At 49.9% G+C, this 25,216-nt stretch overlaps 11 protein-coding genes across 11 annotated transcripts; 8 read left to right on the forward strand and 3 right to left on the reverse strand.

Annotated features, from left to right (window-relative positions):
- Positions 1-1,588: 1,588 nt before the first annotated feature.
- On the forward strand, positions 1,589-2,529 carry P153DRAFT_369659 (uncharacterized protein; the record flags this gene model as incomplete). The annotated part of the gene is made up of 1 exon (XM_033668832.1): positions 1,589-2,529. The coding sequence occupies exon 1, from the start codon at positions 1,601-1,603 to the stop codon at positions 2,525-2,527; it is 927 nt and encodes a 308-aa protein (XP_033520022.1). The 5' UTR covers positions 1,589-1,600.
- Positions 2,530-3,291: 762 nt separating this feature from the next.
- P153DRAFT_369660 (uncharacterized protein) lies at positions 3,292-4,953 on the forward strand. Its single transcript, XM_033668833.1, has one exon. The coding sequence runs from the start codon at positions 3,593-3,595 to the stop codon at positions 4,736-4,738; it is 1,146 nt and encodes a 381-aa protein (XP_033520023.1). The 5' UTR covers positions 3,292-3,592; the 3' UTR covers positions 4,739-4,953.
- Positions 4,954-5,133: 180 nt separating this feature from the next.
- P153DRAFT_434099 (polysaccharide lyase family 9 protein) lies at positions 5,134-6,421 on the reverse strand (the record flags this gene model as incomplete). The annotated part of the gene is made up of 2 exons (XM_033673060.1): positions 5,134-5,700; positions 5,760-6,421. 2 exons carry the CDS (start codon positions 6,419-6,421, stop codon positions 5,166-5,168), a joined length of 1,197 nt encoding a protein of 398 aa, XP_033520024.1. The 3' UTR covers positions 5,134-5,165.
- A 2,240-nt stretch (positions 6,422-8,661) lies between these two features.
- Positions 8,662-9,498, forward strand: P153DRAFT_299033 (lytic polysaccharide monooxygenase; the record flags this gene model as incomplete). Its single annotated transcript, XM_033664254.1, has 1 exon — positions 8,662-9,498. The coding sequence occupies one exon, from the start codon at positions 8,662-8,664 to the stop codon at positions 9,496-9,498; it is 837 nt and encodes a 278-aa protein (XP_033520025.1).
- A 190-nt stretch (positions 9,499-9,688) lies between these two features.
- On the reverse strand, positions 9,689-11,012 carry P153DRAFT_359982 (uncharacterized protein; the record flags this gene model as incomplete). Its single annotated transcript, XM_033666890.1, has 4 exons — positions 9,689-9,773; positions 9,827-9,922; positions 10,075-10,846; positions 10,910-11,012. The coding sequence occupies 4 exons, from the start codon at positions 11,010-11,012 to the stop codon at positions 9,689-9,691; spliced, it is 1,056 nt and encodes a 351-aa protein (XP_033520026.1).
- A 639-nt stretch (positions 11,013-11,651) lies between these two features.
- P153DRAFT_369665 (uncharacterized protein) lies at positions 11,652-13,245 on the forward strand. Its single transcript, XM_033668834.1, has one exon. It carries the CDS (start codon positions 11,821-11,823, stop codon positions 12,943-12,945), a length of 1,125 nt encoding a protein of 374 aa, XP_033520027.1. The 5' UTR covers positions 11,652-11,820; the 3' UTR covers positions 12,946-13,245.
- A 508-nt stretch (positions 13,246-13,753) lies between these two features.
- P153DRAFT_389088 (uncharacterized protein) lies at positions 13,754-14,016 on the forward strand (the record flags this gene model as incomplete). The annotated part of the gene is made up of 2 exons (XM_033670812.1): positions 13,754-13,883; positions 13,931-14,016. 2 exons carry the CDS (start codon positions 13,754-13,756, stop codon positions 14,014-14,016), a joined length of 216 nt encoding a protein of 71 aa, XP_033520028.1.
- Positions 14,017-15,318: 1,302 nt separating this feature from the next.
- On the forward strand, positions 15,319-17,648 carry P153DRAFT_369667 (uncharacterized protein). The gene has a single exon (XM_033668835.1). The coding sequence runs from the start codon at positions 15,343-15,345 to the stop codon at positions 17,329-17,331; it is 1,989 nt and encodes a 662-aa protein (XP_033520029.1). The 5' UTR covers positions 15,319-15,342; the 3' UTR covers positions 17,332-17,648.
- A 664-nt stretch (positions 17,649-18,312) lies between these two features.
- Positions 18,313-19,267, forward strand: P153DRAFT_378505 (putative phosphoglycerate mutase; the record flags this gene model as incomplete). Its single annotated transcript, XM_033669798.1, has 5 exons — positions 18,313-18,361; positions 18,499-18,787; positions 18,842-18,944; positions 19,024-19,130; positions 19,201-19,267. The coding sequence occupies 5 exons, from the start codon at positions 18,313-18,315 to the stop codon at positions 19,265-19,267; spliced, it is 615 nt and encodes a 204-aa protein (XP_033520030.1).
- Positions 19,268-20,690: 1,423 nt separating this feature from the next.
- P153DRAFT_389091 (HET-domain-containing protein) lies at positions 20,691-22,628 on the forward strand (the record flags this gene model as incomplete). The annotated part of the gene is made up of 1 exon (XM_033670813.1): positions 20,691-22,628. The coding sequence occupies one exon, from the start codon at positions 20,691-20,693 to the stop codon at positions 22,626-22,628; it is 1,938 nt and encodes a 645-aa protein (XP_033520031.1).
- Positions 22,629-23,135: 507 nt separating this feature from the next.
- On the reverse strand, positions 23,136-24,967 carry P153DRAFT_347519 (alpha/beta-hydrolase). The gene is made up of 4 exons (XM_033666175.1): positions 23,827-24,967; positions 23,695-23,782; positions 23,576-23,647; positions 23,136-23,523 (listed from the first exon to the last, which is right to left on the reverse strand). Exons 1-4 carry the CDS (start codon positions 24,696-24,698, stop codon positions 23,209-23,211), a joined length of 1,347 nt encoding a protein of 448 aa, XP_033520032.1. The 5' UTR covers positions 24,699-24,967; the 3' UTR covers positions 23,136-23,208.
- Between the last annotated feature and the right edge of the window lie 249 nt (positions 24,968-25,216).

A 25,216-nucleotide genomic window follows, 5' to 3' on the forward strand; every position in this document is an offset into this window, starting at 1 on the left:
ATCTAAGTCGGCAATAATAGTCACCATGAAGACTTTCTCTTCCAACTCACCATCCTGAGAATGCTGATGCCCATTCCAATCAACAAACAACGGTGTCTAACTACGAAAGTACCGCGTGCTGGCTCAGTGTAAAGGTCTTTATGCTCCATGTCTGCTGGGTACTCCGAGCAGTCGCATCTACAACTTGTTGCTTGGAGAATGCATTCCCATTCCTCAACAACCATCCTTCCTTTCCAGCACTCCTGATATCCATGGCTTCAAGATTTGCCGTCACCACTGTGGCAATCTAGGCTTGGTTCTTCATACGATCTTGTCACTTCCCACCCCAGTTTGCTCTAATTGATAACTGTGTCACGCTCCTGCATAAGCCACCGATTCATACCATTCACATCTCCGTGTAGCTGCCTCGTACTTGATTGCTCTTTTCTTAGTCGTCGTGCGATTCAGCTACTCATTGTAGGGGTGTTCTTTGACTGTGTGGATTGTTACACTGTTGAGCAAACCATAACATTCCAAACCTCTTCTAATTTGTTTGAAGTATGAGGACATAGAGATATCTAACGGGATGATGTTAGGCTATCTGTACGTTGATGTCGTCAGTAGTCTCTCAATTCGTCTATGAAAATCGCCAGAATGCGGACTTTTGGGTGTGGGGAAAGGTTCAGGCGAACTCGTGGACCAAGAGTATAGGTTTGGGTGTCAGTGGGCTTCTTCTCGGTGGTCATTGCAACCATTGAAGGTACTCCGTAGCTTTTGATGGGTATATGAAGACACTGCTTACTGAATCTGATCTGAACCAACCTGTTCAATATTCTCGCGACCTCGAGCGGTCATCTCGTTTGACAGAGCATAACCCATTTGTTCTCTTCCACACTCCACGAGTGGGGGGGTTACAAGTACTGTCGCCTGTAACGAAATGACTCTTAGCAGTTCTAACTGTCCCCCGCTTGAGCAGCAGTCCTAGTACATCGAGCGAGCTACCAAAGCGACCGGGGTCTGTTTTCCCTTTGTCGCAGTTCAGCCCCACGCACGCATATATCTTATTCAACCATAGCCCGCACGCCATCGCCCACTAGTAACAAGAAGGGCTAGCCAGTTGATCGAGCAAGTCCATTGGATATTGTTGCTGGGTTCAGCTGCATATGATCAGGTTCTGTCATATTCCACTGTCAACCTACCAAAACAACCAACACTAAGGCCCAGCGCTTGCTCACATCAACCATGAATCTCCTTGATCTCCCACCAGAGATCTTCTCGATCATCATACGGCACTTGGTAAACACGGAGGACGTCAAGCAAGCATGGCTGAGCCGGAGTGTCAACAGTAAGTTTTCACAACAGCCTATTCGGGATATGCATGCTCACGAGAACAGAGGGGTTCTGCGACTACATCACTGCTGAAGTTTTCGGGTACCAACCCATGGCTGCCTACATGAAGAACAACCACGTATTCTTCAAGCGACACATCGAGAAGTTTCTAGAACACCGTGTCCTTGCGGCAGAACAGTGTTTCCCCGCTACTCACATCCGAGGAGTCCCGGTTCTTCATGGGGCCCCAGTCGCACTACCGTACCTCATCAAGAAGATTGTCGATGTTATCATGATTAGCTTGGATAATCCGACGCCACGACTTCGCCATGGGTGGGTTCGCAAAGTATGTGCGGTAATGAAACGCGCCGCCTCCCATCCTGGAGCACTCAAGCTTGCCACACGACCGACCAAGGACACGATCAGGGATTTTTCCGAGAGGTCTGGGGAAGAGGAAGCACTTGCTATCGTGGCCATATTAGGCTTCGACAACCTCGCGCTACGCCTTCTGAACCGGAACATCTGTCCGTTGAAGAGGATACGCCTGTTTGAGAGCTATGCCATCAAGTTTGCTGTCGAAAGGGGTCGCACTACTATGGTCCAGAACATGCTGGCTCACTCTAGCAGCGGCGCAGATCGCGACCAGAAGCGTGAACGCAAGATCATGATCAGGCGCTGCATCGATTATGTGCTGGCCAAAAATGACAAGATTGCGGCCGACCTACTGCATTGGTATATCACCCACGGCAAGTGCAGTCCCGGCACGGAATGGTTCAAGCGAGCTTGTGAAGCTGGTCAGGTACAGTTCTTGTCGATGATGCTGGACCCATCACAGAAGAAAGAGTTTTCCAGCTATCGGCACTCCTATCTAGGCCGCCATCTCTACAAAAATGCAACCCACCTCATACCTGTCTTCTTGGCCAAGGGTCTCTTCGACGCTGACAACATCAACGACCCTCAACCGGAATCCGAGGAAGAGAATATACACCGCGGAACGAGCCGTCATTCGCAGTCCCTCCTCGATGTCGCAGTGGGTCAAGGTCAGCTGGAGCTTGTTCGCACTGTTCTCAATGCTGGCGCGCATCCAGACGGTGTGAAGCTTCACCGTTCCCCATTCTCCTACCCGATCAAGAGAGCTATCAAGCATCACAGGATTGATATCGCAAACTTGCTGATCGAGCGAGGTGCTGACATCACAGCTGGTGGTCAAGAGATGTGAACATGGGAAATGCCATGCCGTAGTGCTCCAAAGAGCATATATTCTGCGAAATGAGATTTTGTTAGTGGTCTTGAGCCTCCAGAGGGTGCGGCAAGTCAGTCCTTTCCATGTTTGTGTTCAAGCTGGTCGGTTCAGTCAAGGTACTTCTCAGATGCCGAACATTTGTACGAGAAGAGAAATGCCGGTGTAATTGGCAATGGTCAGCGGAAAGGTTTCGCGTACATGTGATCACCAGGTTTTGAAATGGCTATGTATTGGGTAGTCAGACTCTCGAAACCTCAATTGTAATCCTCGTTTGCTGATCTGTTTGTGATTGTTGTGACTAGACAAAACTTTGCGTTGCCATGCCGAACCACTCGAGGCAAGATCTTATGCGTTAGCAGCAAGGTCTCGTTTAGATTCCCACAGCCATAGCATAGAGTGTGAGGTGTCAACTAGAAAAGTAGTTCATGTTCAAGAGGACAGTGAGCTGCCCCAAGTTTGCCGACAGGTCGCTTGCTTCCATGGTAGCCATCAAAAAACTGTCCCTAGGGATAGACTGTTCCATGAAATACAATGGCTTGAGTTTAGAGTTCTCTCATCTCGCAAGACAAAAGTGCTTCCAACAGTACACCCAAAGGCATGATCGTTGCTTTCACGCATGAGGATAGACGTAGTTTGGTAGCGATCTTTTTCGAACCAATCAGATCGATGACATGGTTTCTACGGTAGCCCCGCCTCCATCCGTAAAACTCAACAATGTAACCTCAATCAGAACTCGCAACCGTACGTCCTTTCGATATATATCCTGAAGCGCGCGAATCCAATGCGACATCCATCGTAGGTACCTGGAAAACAGGCGTTCATGATTTGTGGAATATTAGTGAATGCGTGACTCGGCCAGTCAATTCTGGGAGTTTCATCACTCGTACTGGCAGCATATGCACTTCGCGCTTTCGCTGTATGTTGTATGGGTCAATTTCAAGCACACCGTCCTCTCCAGCAAACTATTAAGCATCTAAACTTCGATACTCCACTACATAGGAACGCGGATCGTAACCACCAAGCCACTCAACAACCGGCAACATGACGCCCGTCGTATATCTCGATCGCCTCCCTATAAATTCGGAGCCATCCTTCATACACACTGTGTTCGACGACGACGAGAAAGCTGGTATCAAGGAGATCCACACGTTTCCAGGCGGCCGCGGCGCCTGTGCCTGGGTTGTATTCGACTCCCAAGAAAATGCAGAAAACGCTGCCGCAAGGTACGATGGGCGTCAATTTGGGCCAGTAAGCCAGAAAACCCACGCGTCACTCAAACCCGAGTCTTTGATCCCTACATCTGCCACAAATACCTTGACCAAGTTTCTCCACGACCGTGACAACCAGATAGAGTCGCGCACTGTTAGAATCACGCACTTGCCTGAGAACCACACGCTCCGCAGTATGAATGCACTCTTCGGGCCAATGATGGAGGCTTTCGACTGCCATGAGCCCGAGGAGGACCCATACTTTGGAAGCTACGAGCCCAACGAGATCTTGCATATGAAGTCTCCGCAGCCCGGGGTTGGTTTGGTGCAGTTAGCAAAGCCGAGTATGGCGGTCAAAGTTGTTCGTGAATTCGCCGGCACCTATTTGAAAAATGGCACCTTGGATTTGCGTTGCGTGCCGGACGAAGAAATGGAAGACCTACTTGTCGATACTGGCCCCGCGCATGGAAAGGCTATTCAGCTGTTTGTTGGTGGTATCAAGCCCGGTTCCTCGAAGGCAGATATCCAGAACATCTTCACAGGCTATAAGGTGCTCGATGTCAGAATTCCTGGAGGAGGGAAGAGCTTCTGCTTCATGTTTGCACGCCAGAAGGATGCGGATGCTATTTTGGCCAAATACGAAAAAGGCTTCAATTTTGAGGGCAGGACGATTCGTGTCAACCTGGCAGATAAAGGCAAGAAGAAGGGTGGGGGCAATCCGTCTACTCCTGGCTCCCCCTCCACGCCCAGAGGCTCAACGACCGACCTAAAAGTCAACAATCTACCGTATGGGGTAGCAGAATCCACCATACGCATGCTGTTTCAGGGTTTCAATGTTTCCAAGGTCGTGATCAGGCATGGCTTTGCTTTTGTCGGCATTGCATCGAACGAAGTAGAGCGTGCCATTCAAGAACTGAACGACAAGCCTATTGGTGAGATGAATATCTCTGTGAAGGTTTCTGAGCGTCGTAAAGGCTGAACTAAGTCTATGGTCATCTCCACGGACAGAGTGCATTATCGGATGGAGCTCTTGGAATCGGGGACTGGCACTTGACGTTTTTGAAAACCTCTTTAGATGGGGCAAAAGTTACGCACACTTGGCAAAGTCTCGTACATGTTGGACTTCCGTGATGCATCAGTTGCTAGATATCTTGTTTCGGCGTTATTATTGCTGTGTCAATGGATTAAAGTTTTCCAAGACCCTATATCCCTTGCGATGTTACAGGCATTTGCCCGACACCTATCGATGAGACACATGTTATTCGAAATCACTGGGTTCGTAATCCAGCATCGAAAACACAATCACAAGAATCTTGAATGATGACCAAAATGTTTGAATTATACCGTTACGAAAATATATACTTGAAGCTTGAACCTCCCCATGCATCTCGACTTCACCTAGACGACTACGACCAGTGAGTAGTAGCACCGATCGCCGCTCCACTAGCAGGGAGCAAGAAGTCACTCGCGGCAATCTTTCCGTTAGCCTGCCTCTTGCCCTGCACCAACGAGACGTCCACACTCTTGAACGCACTGTTCGCCCACGTCGCACTCCCGCTCCAAGAGTTACCGCTCAGCTTCTGCGAAGAGCTCAATGTCACTTGTGCCGAATTTGAGGTGCTCTTCATGTTGCTCGCCGCAATGTTGTCGCGGAAGGTGACCACTGCGTTCTTTGCGTTGAAGCCGACGTCCGGGTTGTTGAAGGCTGTATTGCGCAGCATGACGAAGTTGCCCGTCTGCGAGTTGTCGGTGAAACCCTTGGCTGCGTTGGCAAAGGCGATGCAGTTTGTGATGTTGTGGTCTGCGGGGCCAATGTCGCCGGCGTTGCCACCGCCGAGCTTGAAGCCGTTGCCATCGCCAGCGAAGTCGGTGAAGGACCAACGGTTGAAGCCGTTACCCCAGGAGATGGTGTCGACGATGGTGATCTTGGATTTGAACTCCCTGGTTGACATATTAGTTCATCGGTCTGTAACTTGCATGTTAGTAGAATTTTAACGTACCACAAGTCAAGTCCATCATCGACGTTATTCCATAGCCTAGCGCCCTTCAGGATGTTGCCCTCACCACTTCCCTCCTTGATGGCAATTCCATCGGCACTTTCGCCGTTTTTCCTCGGGTCACGGTTACCCCACGAATCCAAGTAGTAGATCTTGTTGTTCGCGCTGGCACCCTGCAGTTGGAAACCAGTCTCGTAGTTCTGTCTTGTAACCAGCCTCTCGAAGACATTGTTGTTCGAGCTGTCGGCATACACGCCATACGGTCCGTTGATCAGCTCAAGACCCACAAACTTCCAGTAGTTTGCCTTCTCGATATGCAGAACACCGCGGTCGGCGCCCGCGAGACTTCCACCAACAGGGGCAGGTGTGCCCGTAAGCGCCTCGCCATCCAGGATTGGAACTTCGGTCTGGTATGCGGACAGAGTGATGGGTGCGGCTGAGGTTCCGGACTTCTTGATCTGGATGTTGGTCGTGAGCGCGTATGTGCCGCCACGGAGGAAGATTGTGTCGCCAGCAACAGCCTTGTTGACGGCGGTCTGAATGGATTTCAAGGGCGCGGCGAGGCTACCTGCGGCACTGTCCGAGCCGGTAGGAGCGACGTAGATGGTCGCGCCCAGCACGGAGGGCAGGAGCAGGAAAACTGTTTGAAGCATAGTGAGCTGCATGATGACGGATAGAATGAGTGACTGAGATATGAATTGAAGTGGAAGAGATAGTGTTGGACAATAACTCAATGCTTCCTAGGATGATACCGGGGCATTTCGTATATATATCTCTTTTCGCCTACTCCCAACTTCTCATTTCCTCCTGGCGTAATGTGTTTCTCATTCCGCAATCGCATGACCTTGCTTGGCACTTGCCACTGAGTCCAACGTACCATAATCGAGAGTAGGACGTTTCATGCCAGTGAATCGCGGGAGCCACGCGATACCCGTTTCACGCCACGCCTTGCCCGAAAGGGGGGACGTGGGAACAGAAAGAGACCAACTTCCTTTCTTGGCGGACTCTGCATAGAACGAAACACACATTCCACTGCATATCTTCCCCGGTAAACAAATTTCCGCGGTCGTGTATAACGGGGGAAATCTCCGGAGGCTTGGCTGACAGGGATATTGACTACCACACCACCAGAGGATAGAAGTAAGCTTATCTTGTGTTTGATGTACCTAGCTCGGTGTAAATTGTTCCGTAGCATATATAATGTCGTGTGTGATGGATAGACGCACTGTAAATCAGCCTCGATATTCGGCGACCCACGGAATTATTGCTCTTGAGATGCCTTAAAATTGTCTTCCTGACGCCCAGATATCTAGAACCATCGCGCTCGCACTCGTTTGTCTATAGTGGATTATTTCTCCCTCGTGGCAAATTCCCGAGATCCTACACGTGCTTGGCGCCTTGGTACCAAGCCGCCTAAATTGTAGCGAGTTTCGGATGAACGAGGCTTGTCGAAGTCAAGTGTTCTAGCCCTAAGCCGTCATATGCTAGTGCCGTTCGATGTCTCTTACAAACCTTTGAAACACTCTCTTTTCGCCTGAATATAAACCTCGAAGATTGCTATATCGCAGAGCGTAGACTTTCCTCACGCCCAAACTCGTTATGTTCTGAACCACAACCCGACACCTCCATCACCAAATACTCTGTATTCATATGCTCTAGAAATGGATGAATACTGACTCGAGTTTCGGTGCAACGAAAGTCATTATAAAGACCGAGCCAGGTAGGGAAGGTACATCGAACACACCGTCTTATGCATCATCTATCGAAACTCAACGGCGAGCGAGCACACATAATCACTTAATACGAGCACATGGACGACTGTAGAGGCGACTGCCAGAGTAACGTGCAGTAGCTCTTACGGGAAGCAAGCCTCGTCTAAGTGCACAGACTTGATCATGGATATCATGCTGTTTGACAGCTTGTCACGACTTGCCAGCTCGAGCATTTCCCAGCTAGCCAGTCAGTCCGGATATCACTCACTCATTCACTGACATTCAGCTAGAAGAAACTGAACTCGACTAACGTCCTACCAGCAGAGCATAGCGCAACAGACCCCCCAGACAGTGATCTCATGCCGCTCCGCTATTTTCAAGACCACGTTTGCTTAGTACTGCTGTAGATCTCCCACTCCGTCTCTCCACAAACCACAGCTGCAAGGTTTTCTGGCTAAACACCTACGCCTACTTGTAGCTTACACATAGCATATATCCTCCTACAGATCACTAATCGTGACAATAACTCGCGAGGTATACGATTGAACACTCACGCATCTCCTATGCTGACTGCGATTCCATGATATGCCATCTTTCCTCAATATCGCATTCAGCGTTGCCGCCCACCTTTCTACTCTCTGTACATACCACTGGAGGAAGGCGCTCCCAGACGAAAGTCCGTAATACTTAGCAAACCACACAGCATATATCCCATGACAAATCCCTGTTCGCGCAAACAACCAGCCATCATGCCGAAAATTCCAACACTCAAGCACTTCCATCCACTAACTACATCCTCATCTCAGACATACTTGATCGAGTACACAGCACAACAATGAAAAAAATGAACAAAAAATAGCAGGATAGTAAGTAATGGCAGAATAAGCGACAAACTCCCTCCAGCGCACGCTGAATCGCGCGTGTTTCGCGCTGAAACACGACGTCTGAATCCGGGGTACGCGCAGGCCCATCGTCATTACAACGGCAATCTACACGCGGCGAGATCGCGTTCGAAACATCAGATCTGTGGGTTCAGTTGCTGAGGCGTGAACACTGACTGATTTCCAGAGCGGTTGACCGACATGGTGCGGTATCCGACTTTCACAACTGATGATGTGTATAACCACACGCCCATCTTCCCAGCCCAGCGCAATGCAGACTCCAACGCTCCTTACCACCCACCAACCATAACCATGCGTCTCCTCTCAGCCCAGGCGCTTCTGGCTATCCTCCCGCTCGTCAGCGCCCACGGCCGCATAACAAACATCACCACCGCCACCGGCCTGACATACGCCGGCTTCGACCCCGCAACCGCGTTGACAAACACCACGCAACCCCCCCTAGCAGCCTGGAGCGCCGCAAACCTCGGCAACATCTTCGTCCCGCCCTCCTCCTTCAACACGTCCGCCGTCTCCTGCCACTTCTCCAGCGCACCAGGCGCACTTCACATCAACGTAACAGCCGGCTCAACGCTAACCCTGCAATGGAACGAATGGCCCGTCTCGCACGTCGGACCCGTGCTGACGTACCTCGCACCGTGTAATGGGAGTTGTGCCACCGCAGACGCGGGGTCGCTGCGGTGGAGCAAGATCGATGAGATGGGGTGGGTGAATAGCACGGGGTGGGCGGAGATGGGGCTCGGCGGGACGTGGGCGACGGATGTGCTGATTTCGAATGGATTTTCATGGGAGGTGAGGGTCCCGCAGATGTTGGCGCAGGGGGAGTATGTGCTTCGGCATGAGATTTTGGCGCTGCATGTTGCGGCGCAGAGGGATGGGGCGCAGGCGTATCCGCAGTGTGTTAATTTGAGGGTTGGGGGTGCGGGGAGTGGGAGGTTAGGTGCGGGGATATTAGGGTCGCATTTGTATGGGATGGAGGATAAGGGGATTTTGGTGGATGTTAGTGGGAAAATTGGAGGTTATCAGATACCTGGGCCGAAGTTGGATGGGCTTGCGGGGCCGGTGCGGCAGCGGAGTCAGAAAAGGAGGACCGCGATGAGAGTGAAGCAGAGGCAGCTGAAGAGAGTTTGAATTGAGTTTGAGTGATGTACAGACTCGTCTAGAAATTCGTCAAAGTCCGAGGGAAAGAGGTTTTTATTAAAGGAATCGAGTCGCATAGAACGCGAAGAATGAAAAAACACAGCTTGGACCTGATGGGATTGTAGAAAACGTGGTCAAGAGCCAAGAAACCATGTGTCCCTTCGCCATGTTAGAGAAACATCTACCAGCTCTCGACAGGAGAGGAAGCTGATGACCGATTTTGGCGTGGAGGTCGAATAAAGGCAAAGAAGATGCGGTCGAGCGAGCTGTTGCCTAGTCAGTGTTGTACTGCGGTAACATTGTCCTTATCCAGACGTACCCTATGGAATGTTGCCCAAAGAGACGAACAAACAAGCAAAATGTAGGCGACGCCACGACGATTATAAGACGACATAGTCTCGAAGTCCCCGCATTGCTAAACGCTTGTCAGTAAGCAACTTCAAAGGGGTGTGCACGGGGAGCAAACCTTTCTCAAAGAAGACGCGGCATGATATTGGAAGACCACACCAGCAACAGACGCTGAACGTTTACCAGTCGACTGAAACATCACCTTAGTGATGATCGTACAAAATGATAGAAACAAGGTTCTCGTTCCCTGCTTCGATCGCCACATTTGACCATCTTGTCAAGGCCTCTGCACTTGGACGCCCGAACGTTTTGTTGTAATGCTCAAGCAAGAACTTGGCGATATGCTCTTGTTGCCACTCGATGGAGTTGATAAGGACCTGTTCACAGACATCGGGAAAGAACTTATCGCTCATGTCGCCCTTGTGGACTTCAGACCGCTTGATGATGGCTTTGACCACAGTCAGGCGACCGCAAAACGTTGCAGCGTTGAGCGGTGATCCAAACGGAAGGCTGTCCCATTCAGACAAGTTGTAGTCCCTCCACAGCATCTCGTAAGCGCCGGCTACGAAGATCCCGATGGCTCGGCAGCTTCCTACTGCTGCTGCTGCTGCCACTCGAGTGTGAACATTGTCGGTGTCAAACAGAGATGTGGATACCTTTCCTCGAGCTATTGATACTGTCATATCTGTTGTGATGCAATCGAATGCATCTTTGTAGGTATCTGCAAATGTCTTACACAACGACTCTGTGTATCGCAATCGGACCTCCTGCGTGTCGCGTCCAGCGGCTTGTACCAGGATGTCGACCATGGTGCGGATGAAATTGGGAATGAAAGGGTAAGCACCGTAGAGGCTGTCTACGCGATGGAAGAGGTATTTGTCGATGTTCCATTCCAGAATCTTCCGGTTGATCCTGATTGGGGTTGCATGGAGAAAAGCTCCCAGCGGTTGCCTGGCGAGGACTTCATACTCAATGCATAACCTGACAGACTCTGAGTATAGTAAGTATGGGACTTTTGAACGACACTCTGCTATGGCTTCAATGATCGACATACTGCATGTTTCTCTCATGCGCCACGCCTCTGCGACGCTGACGTTGTTGACGTACAGTCGAGCGATTTGCTGCAATATTTCTGGGGGCAGGTTCTGCAGGCCCATGTCTAATACTCTATGAGTAGTTGTTAGGTGTCTGTGGCGTGGTTGAGAGATGTCTGTGAAATAGTAGGGTGTTGTTGTAGCTTTAAACAGCTGCGCAGGTGAGATACTTATAGGAAGGTTGCGTGATTTACTTGATTCTACAGTGAAACTGACTTGTTAAAACCCTGGACCTACCTTCACCTTAAGACGTGCAACAAGCTAACGTAAAGCTAGGATGTATTGGAGAACTCGCGTGAAAGACTGTGCTCCTTAAACAAAGTAAAGACGGAGAAAAGACAAAAGAAGAAAACATTAGAGACAAACTACAAGACCTAAAATAGTTTCCCCTTAATTGTTAACAAGTAGTCGGTTGATTTGTACTATCCATGTCTAAGAGTGTGTGAATAAGAACATATCAGTTTGTATACCACATTTGAGATCAACACGATGTGTCAGTATGCCTAGAGCAACGGACCAAGCCCTGGATTAAGAAGAGACAAAGTACGGTCACCTCATCCAGAGACTGTGCGTCGAATGTCATGATAGCGGATGTGGTGTTGAATCCCAGATGATAAGGCAAGACGCGCACGTGGCACTAGCGCTCCCATGCATGAACGACGTCAATCTTCATGCACACCCCGGACTTGCTCTCAGCCCCGTCCCAACGCCTGTTTTTGCACGCGTTATTGGTGGCTTGCGTTCCGTATAAATATCACGAGGTACAAAGACTCGCGCACAAGACTTGTCGTAAACGTGATACACACAACAGCAGGCAACCACACATCTACTTCACACACGTCCACAATACACACCCGCGAAATCATACACCATGGCGCCGCTCAAAATCGCAATCCCCAGCGCAGCCACGCAGACGCCTGAACAAGGCAAACAGTACACAGCCTACTCGGTTCGCGTCGACCATCCTTTCCCACGAACAGCTACGACCCTCTCGAAACGTTATTCAGACTTCACCACCCTCGACTCCACTCTGCGCTCGGAAGTCAGCGCGCCGCCTGCTACTCTACCGCCAAAATCCTGGCTGGGCGGGTTCCTCGGGCTGGGGAGCAGTCTGGGGTCACCAGAGCAGATTGAGAAGCGCCGAGTGGGGTTAGAAGCATACCTTCGCGCGATAGAAAGCAGCCCAGACACGCGGTGGCGCGACACAAAAGCGTACCGCGACTTCCTGCAGCTAGACGACGGGAAGAAGGAACGAGTCGGCAGTGTCGCAAACGGCAGCGCAGCCAAAGACTCCATCCGCGACGGCGCAGACTGGCTCGACAAGCACGCGCTGCTCAAGTCCTCGCTGCAAGACGCGCGCCGCTGGCTCACGGCCCGCGAACAAGCCACCGTCGCAACAGCCCAACACGAAGCCGCCGCAAACGCAAAGAAAAGCCTGCTCCGCGCCGGTACCCTCATCGCCGCGCTTGAAGACGCGCTACGCAGCAGCACGACCGGCGCCGCGAGCGGAGAATGGCAGGGCGAGAAGCTCGGCGAAGGCGAGATCCGGCGCCGTCGCGATATGATTTCCACCCTCAAAAAGGAGCGCGACGGCCTCGACAGCGTGCTGAACACAATGGCCGTCAAAGCCGCCTACGCATCTGCATCCGCGTCCACCGCGTCCGCCGCCGTCACAGACCAGCAGAAAGCCGGCCTCTTCACACACGCGAATAAAACCCCCTCGCGTCGCGTCCTCGGCGCGCCCCAGCACGAGACAGATCGCACCCGCGAACTCGATAACGAGGGCGTGTTGCAGCTGCAGAAGGATATCATCCAGGATCAGGATGAGGATCTGGTTGATCTGACGAAGGTGGTGAGGAGGATGCGCGAGATGGGCGTGGCTATCAATGAGGAGATTGTCGAGCAGAATGCCATGTTAGGCCTGCTGGAGGAGGATGTCACGCGTGTGGATGGCAAGATCAGGATTGCGAAGAAGAGGGTTGACAAGATTCGTTGATTTTCCTTACTACTGGATACGTGTGGGAGGCCCTTTTGCTGCTGGAATGCCGAGTTGGCATGTCATGGACGGCGTTTGGAGTTGAGATTTGGCTTGGATACCCGTACCGCGTGCGACAAGAGCATGGTATAGCGGGTTTATGTAATAATGTATGTATATGTTCTATCTACTCTTCTTACCCTATCTCTTGGTGTTGAGGAAATTAAACCTCCGCATGTATTTACCTATCCGTCTCCACTCACGTTACAAAGGTTAATCAGTCGACCGCATAATACACCCATATCTACACAGTAATGACCCAACAAAAAGAAAATGTTATCCTACACAACAGCGACTGAACACCTGTGAGGACCGCACTTTCTCCATCCAGCCCCACTTCTTCCAGGCTAACCCGCATCTATCCTAGCGTTCTTGCCCAGAAAACCACAACTCGCTGGAACGACCGAAGATTTCAAAAATATAAACATACATAGAGTGCCCCGCCAATCGCGTGTCGCCGTCCAGCACGCCCAAGAAGGCAACAGCCAAATCGACCTGCTTACGTTACTGCATGTAACGAATAAAAGGTGCAGCGTCTAGCCACCCCCTAGATCCACATTGAAAATACACCCACCGTACGTTGTAGTAGCCCTAATCCAGTCGATTAATTGGAGCTTGGCTGCCTGCCTGATCGGGCCTACCACCGCGCAATTCAACCAGTTTATGCGGTACACGAGTCACCAGATATAAGCCCTCGTCGGTCGTTGTCCACACAATCACTCTCCAGACCTGCCATCCATCTCAGACAATTTTATCGACAAAAGTCATCATGCGCACCTCGACTCCAGCTTCAGCCTTGCTGTTCCTCGCTAGCGCTGTGGTAGCGCAGTCAAGCGAGGGACTATTCACCATCCAGACGTCTATCCCATGCGACTGCATAATGGAGCCCTGTACCGAGTGTGCGTATGCTCTCAAGATATGTTTTGCAGCAGCTGACTCATGCAAGGCTCCTCGCACATCATCGTCCCAGAAACCTCCATCTCGGGAGTCATGTCGATTCCGGGCGGAGATACGTTGCTTAGAAAGGGCTGAGCGAACAGGAAGCCTTGTTTTCAACGTCCTATGGTCGTATGTGGAAGAATGGTGGTTGGGGGTAGTACATATCTCGACAGCTAACAGCTCTGTACGGCTTAGCAAGCACGACAGCTAACAGCTCTGTACGGCTTAGCAAGCACGCCGAAGATTTGGTGTGTGGAGTTGCTTGCGGAGCCCTTTTGAGCTTTGGATGAATTGCTCTCTGGCGGATACGAGCATCTTTGCTGTATTGAACGGCTTCCAAGATCTATGTGTTCAGATTTGACGATGGGTGGATGGAGATGTATCACGTTTGAGAGGCCTATAACACACAAGGTCGAGCGCCAAAATCTCCGAGCACACCAGAGTAGAGAGTGATAACAAGGGGATTGTAACGTTTAGACAGTTTCCATGACAGATCGCAGGGACACTCGACAAATCATTGCTAGACAACTACAAATGCCTGTTGAAGTCGCACTCTCTTCGTCCAGGCCCCATGTGAAGCTGTACTCAGCCTCTTATGTGATTAGTAAAGAATACGCAGGTTGGATAAGCCGCTTTATAAGTAGCAATTCGGCAGCTATAATGTCTCGAGGATTAGATGCGACTTCTTGCAAGGTGACGAACTAGCACTTGTCCCATAAGCCTTGGTATTATGGATGGCCTCTACAGGCATTGTATACGGTACATTAATGCGGGTTACAAGTACCTGCTTTGACTGTTGTGCCACTAGATAGTAAAGAAGGTAGCAATATGCATTAACGCCGCAAGTAATGTGCACCCCTATAAGCACTAAAGACGTGCGGGCGTCTTGCCACATAATCTAGTTGGGTCCGAAACTGGCTTCTCGGCCAGTCGAGATACCCGGAATCAAACTGTGCATATCAGCGAGATCACGAAGCTATGCTACACGCTCAATGTTACAGATAAGATAGACCCTCTGGCGGATGTGCACGATTTATAGACGATTTATAGACGATTTATGCACTGATCTTGCATGTCGTTGTCCAAGATCCCGCTGCAGCTTGATTCCGGGGTTTCCCAACTAGGTGATAATTTTAGATCAAGGAGTACGTTAGCCTTACTTGCACATACATACAACCTAGCTAGCAAAGTTTGCTATGCTTCATTCATTGCATTGTTTGGTTAGTTTATTTTTGGTGGTTTCAATTTCCCGCTTTGACCTGCCGAGAGCTCCCACCAACCAACAGCTCGCCTCGTAAAGTGGCTGAGGATACTACTGCTTACTGCTTATGCCAAGCCCAAGCAAGTGCTTATTACCAAACAGCCATAGATTTGGTGGGAACTCTTCACTCCCATTCTCCCAGTTCACAGCACTCAAGTATGGCTCATAAAGCCTCCAGTTTACCAGCGGCATCTGCCTCCCAGCCGTACGAACCGATTACAATGACACATGAACCTGCAACACACGAGAAGGGGACGACGCTCATTTCCGCAACAGTTGCGCCCGCTACTTCTTGCCAGCCACGGAGTTTTGCTCAAGTATGGTCCGCGAGTCAAGTTCTCGTGACTGCAGCCATCCCAGCAGTCGCACTCGTCGCATGGCTGGTATGCATCCACGCCAATCCGCGCATCTTCGACACCTTCGCTGGAGAGAAAATCGGCGGGCACTTCAGTCAAGCAGAAGCGAAAGCCATCGACATCATCACAGGAGCCATATTAGCTCCTTTATTCATGGCAAGCCTTAATTATATCTGGTTTGCAAACGCACGTGTATCGGTAGTGAATGAGCAGCAACGGCGAGCAATTCCCCTGAGGACACTGGTGACTGCCAGCGGCACTTCCGGTGGGAATTACGACTTGTTTCAACTTCGCGATCTGTTGCAGGGCAAAACGTGGCGACTTTTCCTTCTGGGCTTGCTCACGCTACTCTCTGCCGTGTCGCGATCGGCCCTGAGCAACATCATCGCGTACGAGGCATTTTCCGAAAACGTTCCTTCGCATGCGAGTACGCTACGAGTGCAGAGGGATCTTGCTATTGATGGGGCATTCCTTGGGCCTGCTGGCTTGCTTTACCCAAGTAGCAGCTTAATCAGCTTGGATCTATACGACTTCAGCGATTCGCAGAACGCCCAGGTTGCGAAGGAAATGGTGTCTCTGCTCACTGGACTGTCTTACGAGAATGCCGCCTCTAAGTTGACTAACGGTACTTATGTGGGCATCAATGCGACTTCACAATCGCTGGACAGCCTTCCCCTGACGGTTGTTGAAATTGACAATGTACCCGCATATCGACTTTCTGTTGACTGCGCTCCTGATCTGCCAACTTCAATATCGGTGTTGCAGCCCCTGTCGCTTATCAACACCCAAATAGAGTTGATGTTGAACACCACTTCAATATCCAACAATACACTCTTTCAGGCCAACTATCCAGGCGTTCCAGAAGACATTCAAACGTATGATGGAGATGGCTACAGTTACGCCGGCTTTTCCCTCGGCTCACTAGAGGCGTATCTTGGGCATCTACAACGTTTCAACATGACCAATGACACATCACCATCTATATATGGCGACGTTGGGTTCCGTGCCTTCAACATGACTGGAGCAGCGCTGGGCTTCACAGGGACGCAGAGCACCATGTCCGTCAGCGGGATCCGCTGTATGCTGTATCGTGAACGCGGCTTGCTCAACTACACTCGTGCTTCTTCCAACAGCAGCAGCACTAGCACCTGGACCATTTCCTCCACCCACTTCGACAATGACCAGGAGAAATCCAGCATCCCCTCCATGCTCGCTCACTTCCAATGGAGCAACCTCAACTTTCATGCGCCCGGCGCCGTAATCCCGGGCCTCGGTCCCGCGCTCTCAAACTCCATGACGGGACTTCATGCCGCCACCACAGCCAACGACACCTTCACCGACTTTGCGCTCAACTTCCTCTATGCTTCGGGCGAGGCACAGCGTATACTATACGAAGTTGCTGCGACCAGTACCAATTCATCCAAAAATCTACACGACTACTATGTCGATGTCCCGGGCTTCATAACACAGCAGCAGTACCGCATCACGTACGTGCCAAGCATCCTTTTGTTGGGTCTGCTTTGCTTGCTGGCTGCCAGCATAGTGACCGCTGCCATGGCAGCGTATGTGCGCAATTCAGATTCGGCACGGGCTCATCGACGGGTGGATGTGGTAAGGCTGTTGGTAGATAGTGTGTCGGGGTTACAAGACTCCAGAGATGAATGGGCGAGAATAGCACAGAAGGGCAACGGAGATTTGGATACTTGGGCGGTGGGGTACAAGGTACGTTATTCGAGGGTAGATGATGACGGGGGCACGGTACAGATAGTTCTGGACAAGCATGAGGGTTGATGCGAGTAGATGTGACTCCTTTTACGAACTCCGCTATTTCCTCAAGTCTTCTCTTCCTTCTATGATTTACCAAGTTCTTCTCTGCTCTTATATCGGCTTGATGTTCACTGTCAACTTAAAGATCAGAGTTTACTTATCAAGATTCCTCGTTTGCCCAGTTCATCCATATTTGACGGCGCACATCTGAACTGTCCCCACCGCGAACTTGCAAGCTCTACTTCCGAGTCAGCTCCACAAAGAATATCAGTAGATAAAGGTTCATGCTAATCTTACATGTACTCTTCCATCATCAATACGAAGATTTCATTTGATTCATTCGTAATCAAACTCTGCCGGAGTGTTCTGCATTTTTTACCAAGGTTATTATGCTTTACTCTGCAATGAAGCTTAGTGTTACTGTCGCGCAGCAACATACCGTTACCTTACTGCTCGAGCCAGTCAACCTATATCCTGTGCGACAGTCACAAGATTCGTTTCAAAGGTGTCGGTACTGTTTTTGGTCAACAGTCTATTAACCTGCCATGAATAGAATTTTGACAAACAGCATATGGGACAAGAGAACTTGTTTTCAATGTCCTATAGTCGTATGTGGAAGGTTGGTGGATAGGGGTGATAAATATTTCGACAGTCAACAGCTCTGTATTACCTACCAAGTGCACCAGAGATTTGCTGCGTAGAGTTGTTTGCGGGGCCCTTTTGGACTTTAGTTATGTTGCTATTAAAGGTAATTAGGATCTATGATTTGTTAACCTATAGTAGAACAGCTGGCGAAATTTGTAAAGGCCTGGAGATCTAGATTGCCGTGACTCGTCCTTCTAGCACCTACCTGCAGCGAATATGCGGGGATAGGAATATGGCCCACTCACATCCCAGGACGAGTACTGTAATAGCCTAAAGGCACCTGGTGGGCGGTCCGCCAAGCCCTTCTGCCTGAGATAAACGCGGCCGAATCCGCGGTCAAACCCCGAGTAAGACTTCATCATGTCCGACCAAGAGGCCCTGACTCCCCGTGTAATCATTGTTCGCCATGGTAGGTTCAACTATACACTCTAAAAGAATCGCTTGTTAACGATGCGCGTTCTATGAACAGGAGAAACGGAGTGGGCCAAGTCAGGCCGTTTCACGAGCTTTACAGAGACTGAACTAGCCCAGGCTGGCGTTGCGCAGGTCTCCTCTACTTAGCAAATTTCGTAGGCCCTGGAAATATCCTCGACCCATGCAGCCTTGTGCACGTCTTCGTTAGCCCGAGGGTGAGGGCTGTACAGACCTTTGAGCTGCTGCTGCCGGCCTCTTGTGGTGTCGTTACTGAGGTTACCTACACCGATGAGCTTACGGAGTGGAACTATGGTAACTATGAAGGTCTCAAAGACCAGGAGATCAGAGTTTCGAGGAAGAACAGCGGTCTGGACAAACACAGCGAGTGGGATATCTGGTCAGATGGGTGTGAGGGTGGAGAGTATGATGTGCCCTGATCTTTTGTCACAGATGGACTGTTGCTAATACCTTTAAGATCAAAGCAACAAGTAACTGGGCGACTGGACAGGCTTATCTCGCAAATTAAAGAGATTCAGAAGCCCTACATGCGTGGCGAGAAACCTGCTGATGTCCTTCTTGTACGTTCTCTTTTCTTTCTCTTCTCCCCTCCGCGAAAATACTGCTTCGTCTACAGCAGCTGAGGAAAGAGAACTGCAGGTTGCACATGGCCTTATCCTTCGCTGTTTCTTAAAGCGCTGGCTTGGTTGCTCGATTAATGATCCTCTCGAGATGATATTAGCACCTGGGGCAATTGCGGTTCTAAGGTACGTTCTTTCTAATAAACTAGCTTGATGGTGGGCTATAGAGCTGATGTTGAGTTCCGTCGGCTGATAGCTACAAAAAAAATGATGTTAACAAGCCTGCCTTCCACGTTGGCGTGGCGCTTCCATCTAGGAAATGACATAGGCGTTGATTAACAGAGCTCTGGTGCTGGTTTCATCATTTACTCTTCTTGTGTTCTTCTCAAGGCAAAGTTTGAAGCCTACATTCAAGATTATAGACAGAGCCGCCTCGAACCTTCAATCAAGAGCAATATCTTCGTACAAGAGTGATTACCATACTGAGATACATGATGTCACATTAATCAATATTCCAACCAGTCCCATGTTGCACTTCGTCATATTTGGATGCAAGCATGTCGCAGACACGATACGGACCGTCCCTTAGGTTGACGACAGCAGTCATGAGAAACTGGGAGGGTAAGGAAGATATGTGCTGCAAAGGTGTGTCCTTGGTGTTGGGTGTCGAAGCTACAAAGCACTCCACAAAATAGTCTTTCAATTCACCAGCGTTTTGTATCAACCATTGGGTCATCCCACCCGAGGACGACAACGGCGCCAAGACACCTCCCGGCAAAGCTGAAACCGATCAGCTCCAGTCACTAGTCGTATATTGGCAGTATCTGTGGTCGGACGACAAGAAGAAGAAGAAGCAGGGGACTGATGGAAAGTCGACCACAGAAACCCCTACAAGAGACGGAGATCAGATTGAGCGTGCTACAGGAGCCTCACCGACAGCAGCAGCAGCTCCTTCCTCGTCTGCGGCACAAAAAGGCCACAAAAGGTGCCGCTGCAACGAGCAATGCCAAGGAAACGAAAGAAAGGGTTCGTAGCAGACTGTGGAGGTCTGTGTCTGTTGAATCTACATAGAACAAGCCATGCCACTTGCTTAGTTATCGAATCACCGGTATACTAAAATGTTGACACATCAAAACTGAGGCAAGGAGGATTAATATAGAGGAGATAAAAGAGCGGGGAGACATATTGCCTACAATATGAGTAGCGGTAAGCTCGCTGACAAATTCCTTTCACGTGATTGCGGGGACAGGTGTCAATAGCAAGCACAGCCCAATCCCAACCCTCTATACATCGTAAACAAGGAAAAAGTTCACTTCGAGTTGGTCTCTATGCCACCTTAAGATGATACGAGCCTCAATAATTTGACTCCCTATACGTCATGTTTTTCTTGTGCTGAAGTAATTGATTGACGTTGCTAGAACGACATATCCAACCATGAGTCGAGCAAAGTCACGGCTCTCCAAAAACTCGAGAAATGATCGGCTTTGCGATGGTTGTCAGTATTGGAATAATCCCCAAGCCGTGTTTGCGTCCATGGGGTTTCGCAGCCTAGAAAAGACCACTTCTCTCGAGAGTATGCTCCAACAAGCTTCGTGTATAATGTGTCGGATCATCAGTTCCGCGGTACAAGAGAAGATCAAACACCATGACCGGATAGTTACGGATCCTAGAAGTGTTCATATCTTTGTGGGAACTGCTTTCGAGGTGTTTCAACAGGAGATGCCGGTGGGAACAAGGGTAGCGAAAATGGGGTATGCGGCAAGTTTTCCCAAGCCAAAGAATCCACCCAGGTACATCAAGTGTGTCCTCTACCTCGATCTGTATCATCAACAAGACCCTCCCGAAATTCGTCTGAAGGAGCTGAATTGGCATTGGTGGCTTGCACCAACGCTTGGCTTGCCTCTTGTGCTTGAATACGGTAAATATCCCACTCGGTTGGTGGACGCAAACGTATGGGAGGAAAAGTATTTTGATGTCAATGCAATGAAGCGGTGGATTTCAGATTGCGAATCTCAACATGGAAGACAATGTCAAGAGAACATGACCAAAGGCCTACCAAAACACTTCAAATTGATCGATATCGACAAGATGTGCATTGTCGATGCTTCCGAATCCCACCGGTTCGTAGCATTTAGCTATGTTTGGAGTGTACACGGAGGTGTCAGAAGTTTGCAGCTGGTTCAATCAAACATCGATCAATTATCACAGCCCGGTGGTCTTGAGCTTCATCAGCTACCGGAACAAATTTTCGATGCTATTTTGCTTTGCAAAGAATTGAACGAACACTGGATTTGGATTGATCGGCTATGCATTGTACAGGACGATGAGGTCTCGAAACAAGTACAGATTGATGCCATGGATGCCATTTATGGTAGGGCGACCTTCACTCTTGTGGCAGCTGTCGACCCGTCCAAAGCTGTCGGCCTACCAGGCGTTCAAGGTCGACCAAGAGCTTCGTTTCTCGATAACGACACGCGCCTATACAATGCGGAAGGCTGCAAAATCGACTTGAACTTCTTCGTCGCTGTTGATGATTCGAACTGGAACATGCGTGGCTGGACCTTTCAGGAACGATTACTCTCGAAGCGGTGTATCTACATAACAAAGTACCAAGTCTATTTCACATGTTCGCATGTCTTGATTCAAGAAGAATTAGGAAAATTCTCTCGCAAGGATGACCACATCATCAGCCCACCATCACACTTCAGTGTGCCTGCTATACATGAGCTGAGGACCAAACGTTCATACCTGGATTGTGCTTGTCACTATACAGCTCGCAACTTGTCCTACGCGTCTGACATTGAGAAGGCATTTACCGGAGTGAGCAACGTTCTCGCCACTAAGATGGACACTGCCTTCCTATACTGCTTGCCCGAGAAGTACCTCACAACCTCCTTGCTGTGGCATAGTATCTCTCATCCAGTTACGCGGAGGGAAGACGTGGCAGAAATCCCCAGTTGGAGTTGGGCCAGCTGGTCGGGTGCAATAAACTACCGGGGCGCGTTCTCCACAGACATGATTGCGAACGATATCGGTAGACTGGTCACATTTCATATTCAAACTATAGATCTGGGACTACGTCGTCTGAATTTGGAAAACGACTGGTTTGGTAACGACATTGACTTCAGCACTTGTCAGGTTTTGGACGACAACACACGTCTGCATATGCCAGATCGCGAGACTACAACAGAAATATGGCGTAGCTGCCCACAAAGTCCATGGGATACGAAAAATCATGTCAACCTCGCTCCATCAGCGTGTCACGTCGCTACAAAGCATCCTGGAAGCCTGGTCTTCAACACCACATCAGCGGCCCTCTCCCTTCGTCCCGATGCTACATGTAGTGATACCCTGAACAATGTGTCATTGAACATCATGTCGCCAATTCAAGAGAATCTAGGCACCATGCAAATAGATCGAGGGTTGATGAACGCAAAGGTAGATCTCAACCAAGATCAAGTGTTCATCGTTCTATGTGCAGGGATTGTGCCCAAACGTGAACGGTGGGATTTGAAGTATGGACGGTACAAGGATCGGGAAGATCCTGATAAAAGTCCATGGCTTTTGATTGTCATGATGGTGCAGCAATGTGAAGGGGTGAGCGAAAGACTAGGTATCGGGTATATCGAGGCTCGGCTCTGGGCCAGGGCCAATCCCGTATGGGAGACGATTGTTTTGATGTAGACTTCATCTGCAACAGAATCAGTCATAGAATGATTCCGCTATATAATGTTTGTGACAGAAAACTACGGCTGCCGGTCGGCGTGCACTTCCCAATCCGTATATGTAGAACCGTCATAAAACGTGTACTCGAGCGGCGTCTGATGGGTCTTCAGCGGCGGTCTGTTTGAATTCGTGACCATGTTGAGAAGGCAGCACAGAAAACAGGTCAGGATCTTGGATTGTCGTGAGGATTGGGGAGGCTTGTCTCGAGTATGCTTTAGAGTTCCACATCGGACGTTGCAATTACGTACCAAACTATAACGACATGTCAATAGAGGGGCGTGTACGAGACGTAAGGTCTACAAGGGTAATAAAAAAGGACAGATCATGGCAACGACATATTTGTTACTACAAGTCAGCGCAAGGTAAGAACTCATCGAGACTCATATGGGCGTATATGTGAAAAGAGTGTGAAGAGGAGTAGGGTAGCGAATGCACGTCATACATTTAGCCATGTACGAATAAAATGTGACGCAACATTGATTGCCTCGTTCCACTATCAACAATCTCAATATCCATGTCTGCGCTGACATACAGATTCTCAATCGGTTCCATCGCCTAACCTCATTGTAGACATATTGTCACTCTTGACCTTTTGGATATGGTCGATAGCTTCCAACAGATGCGGAACAAACTTCTGTGGATTCTCGGTCGCAGGAAAGTGACCCAAATCAGGCATAGACTTGTGCATGGCGCCTGGGATCTTGTCTGCTGTCTTCTGCGCCATCTCAGGTGTGTTGGACCAGTCGTACTCACCAGTCAGCATGTATACTGGGCAACTTTGGGTATCGATCGAGGCGACGCGAGAACGGCCATCCCAGCCGCCAAAATAGTAATCTAGATCTCCATGGAAGATCTAGGACATGATTAGTATGTGCAAATTGGAATGTTGTACAAAGAAAACTTACTCCGTAGGCTTGGGCGCTGTACGTGTGCCATATGAGCTGTTTGTTTGCGAGGGGAGCGGTTGGCGCCATCATCTGTTACTTGTCAATGATGTAGCCTTACTACAGAAGGGTATGCTCACTCCATAAATCCACTCGGGATTGGAAAGAGACTGGTTGACATATGGTGAGCGATCATACCACACACGTTCCATGTCGAGATATTCCGAGCTTAACAAGTCAGCCTCGTTCTTCCTAAGAGTAAAATTACTCACCCTTGCAGAGGAATCGTTCCACCAGCACCCACTTCCTTGTGACGAATAGCTACTGCCAAACAGACTTGACCCGCCATGCTCGCACCACAAATGATCGGTCTCCGCAAACCCAGCCCCTTCACAAACGCGGCTATGATACCAACATAGCTATCCTCCGTGTTTGTGTGTGCTCCTGGGGGCAGGTTCTTTGTGGGAAAACTTCGTCCATGTCCGGGTAGATCGAAAGCATACATAGTGCACTTTTTGCGCATCCTGGCGTCGTTCATGACACCGTGGTACTGACGACTGTCGCTTCCAGCAGTGTGCAAGAACACGATCTGCTGTTTACCTTCGCCAGAGTACTCGTAGAAGACTTTAGATTTTCCCCAGACAGGCGCGTTGAGATATATATATCGGCCAGTGAGGAAATCGCGTTCGGGCTCAGGCTGCTGCTCATCCAACTTCATAGGACCACAATGGGCGTCGTGAGCGAGTTCGAGAACACGTCTCCAGACATGCATCCATTGGGCAAAGGCGACCTGATCGCCCTGAACTTCGACACCTTTCTGCTTGATGTTCATACCAAACATACCCCAGTAACTCTGGTAGGGCATAGCAGGAACGTCTTTGAAGTGTTGTTCCCATTGCTCTGATAGAGCCGAGAGCGTGAAGGAAGCATCTTTGGGCGAGCCAGTGCTGACCTTCACGCTTCCATTCGTGACTGTTACGAGCAATGTGTTATCTGAGCCGCTGGACTTGATGCCGAAGGTTACAGCCTTGTCGATCGCTTTAGAAGATGTAAAAGCCTTGAGCTGAGTGTCAGATTCAACAAGCTCTTTGAGCTTGTCCAAGCTACCCCCCAGTGCCGTAGTGATGTCATCCCAGCCGGCCATTGTAGTGTGTAAGATTAAGCAAGATGGAACAGACGAGTTAAGCAATTACAACCAAGAGTGCAACAAGAAACTGAAGAGTAAAAACGTCCACATGGCGGCATGCTGCAGTACATATACCCACGCTTCCAGTCCGGTCTTGCTGGGATGAGGTTTGCGGGGTAGCACTTTGCGGGGTAATGCGATGCACGTGGGTATATGTTTCGACATCTCCCCACGACTCTAAGCTTCTTGTTACCGCGCTTAAGGTACTGGGGTGCGGGTGGCTGTTGTGGAAAAGGAGCAAGTTGGTGTTAGAAAGGACAAACGTGCAGCAGCAGGTTCGCTAGCGCGTCCACTAGCGGCTGATCTCTCCCCTACACATCGCTGCGCGTCGGTACACCCCTCGTCTTCACCCTATCACAACTACGGATTCGGTTTCTAGCCTTGACAACTCTATACACCTCCTACATCCCCGCTTTCGGTGTACGGGCAAGTTGCGTTCACGCCACCGCCGACTCCCACCCACCAGAAATCAAGCA

The sequence above is a fragment of the Dothidotthia symphoricarpi genome (assembly GCF_010015815.1).
Source record: "Dothidotthia symphoricarpi CBS 119687 unplaced genomic scaffold P153scaffold_19, whole genome shotgun sequence".
Lineage (NCBI taxonomy): Eukaryota > Fungi > Ascomycota > Dothideomycetes > Pleosporales > Dothidotthiaceae > Dothidotthia > Dothidotthia symphoricarpi.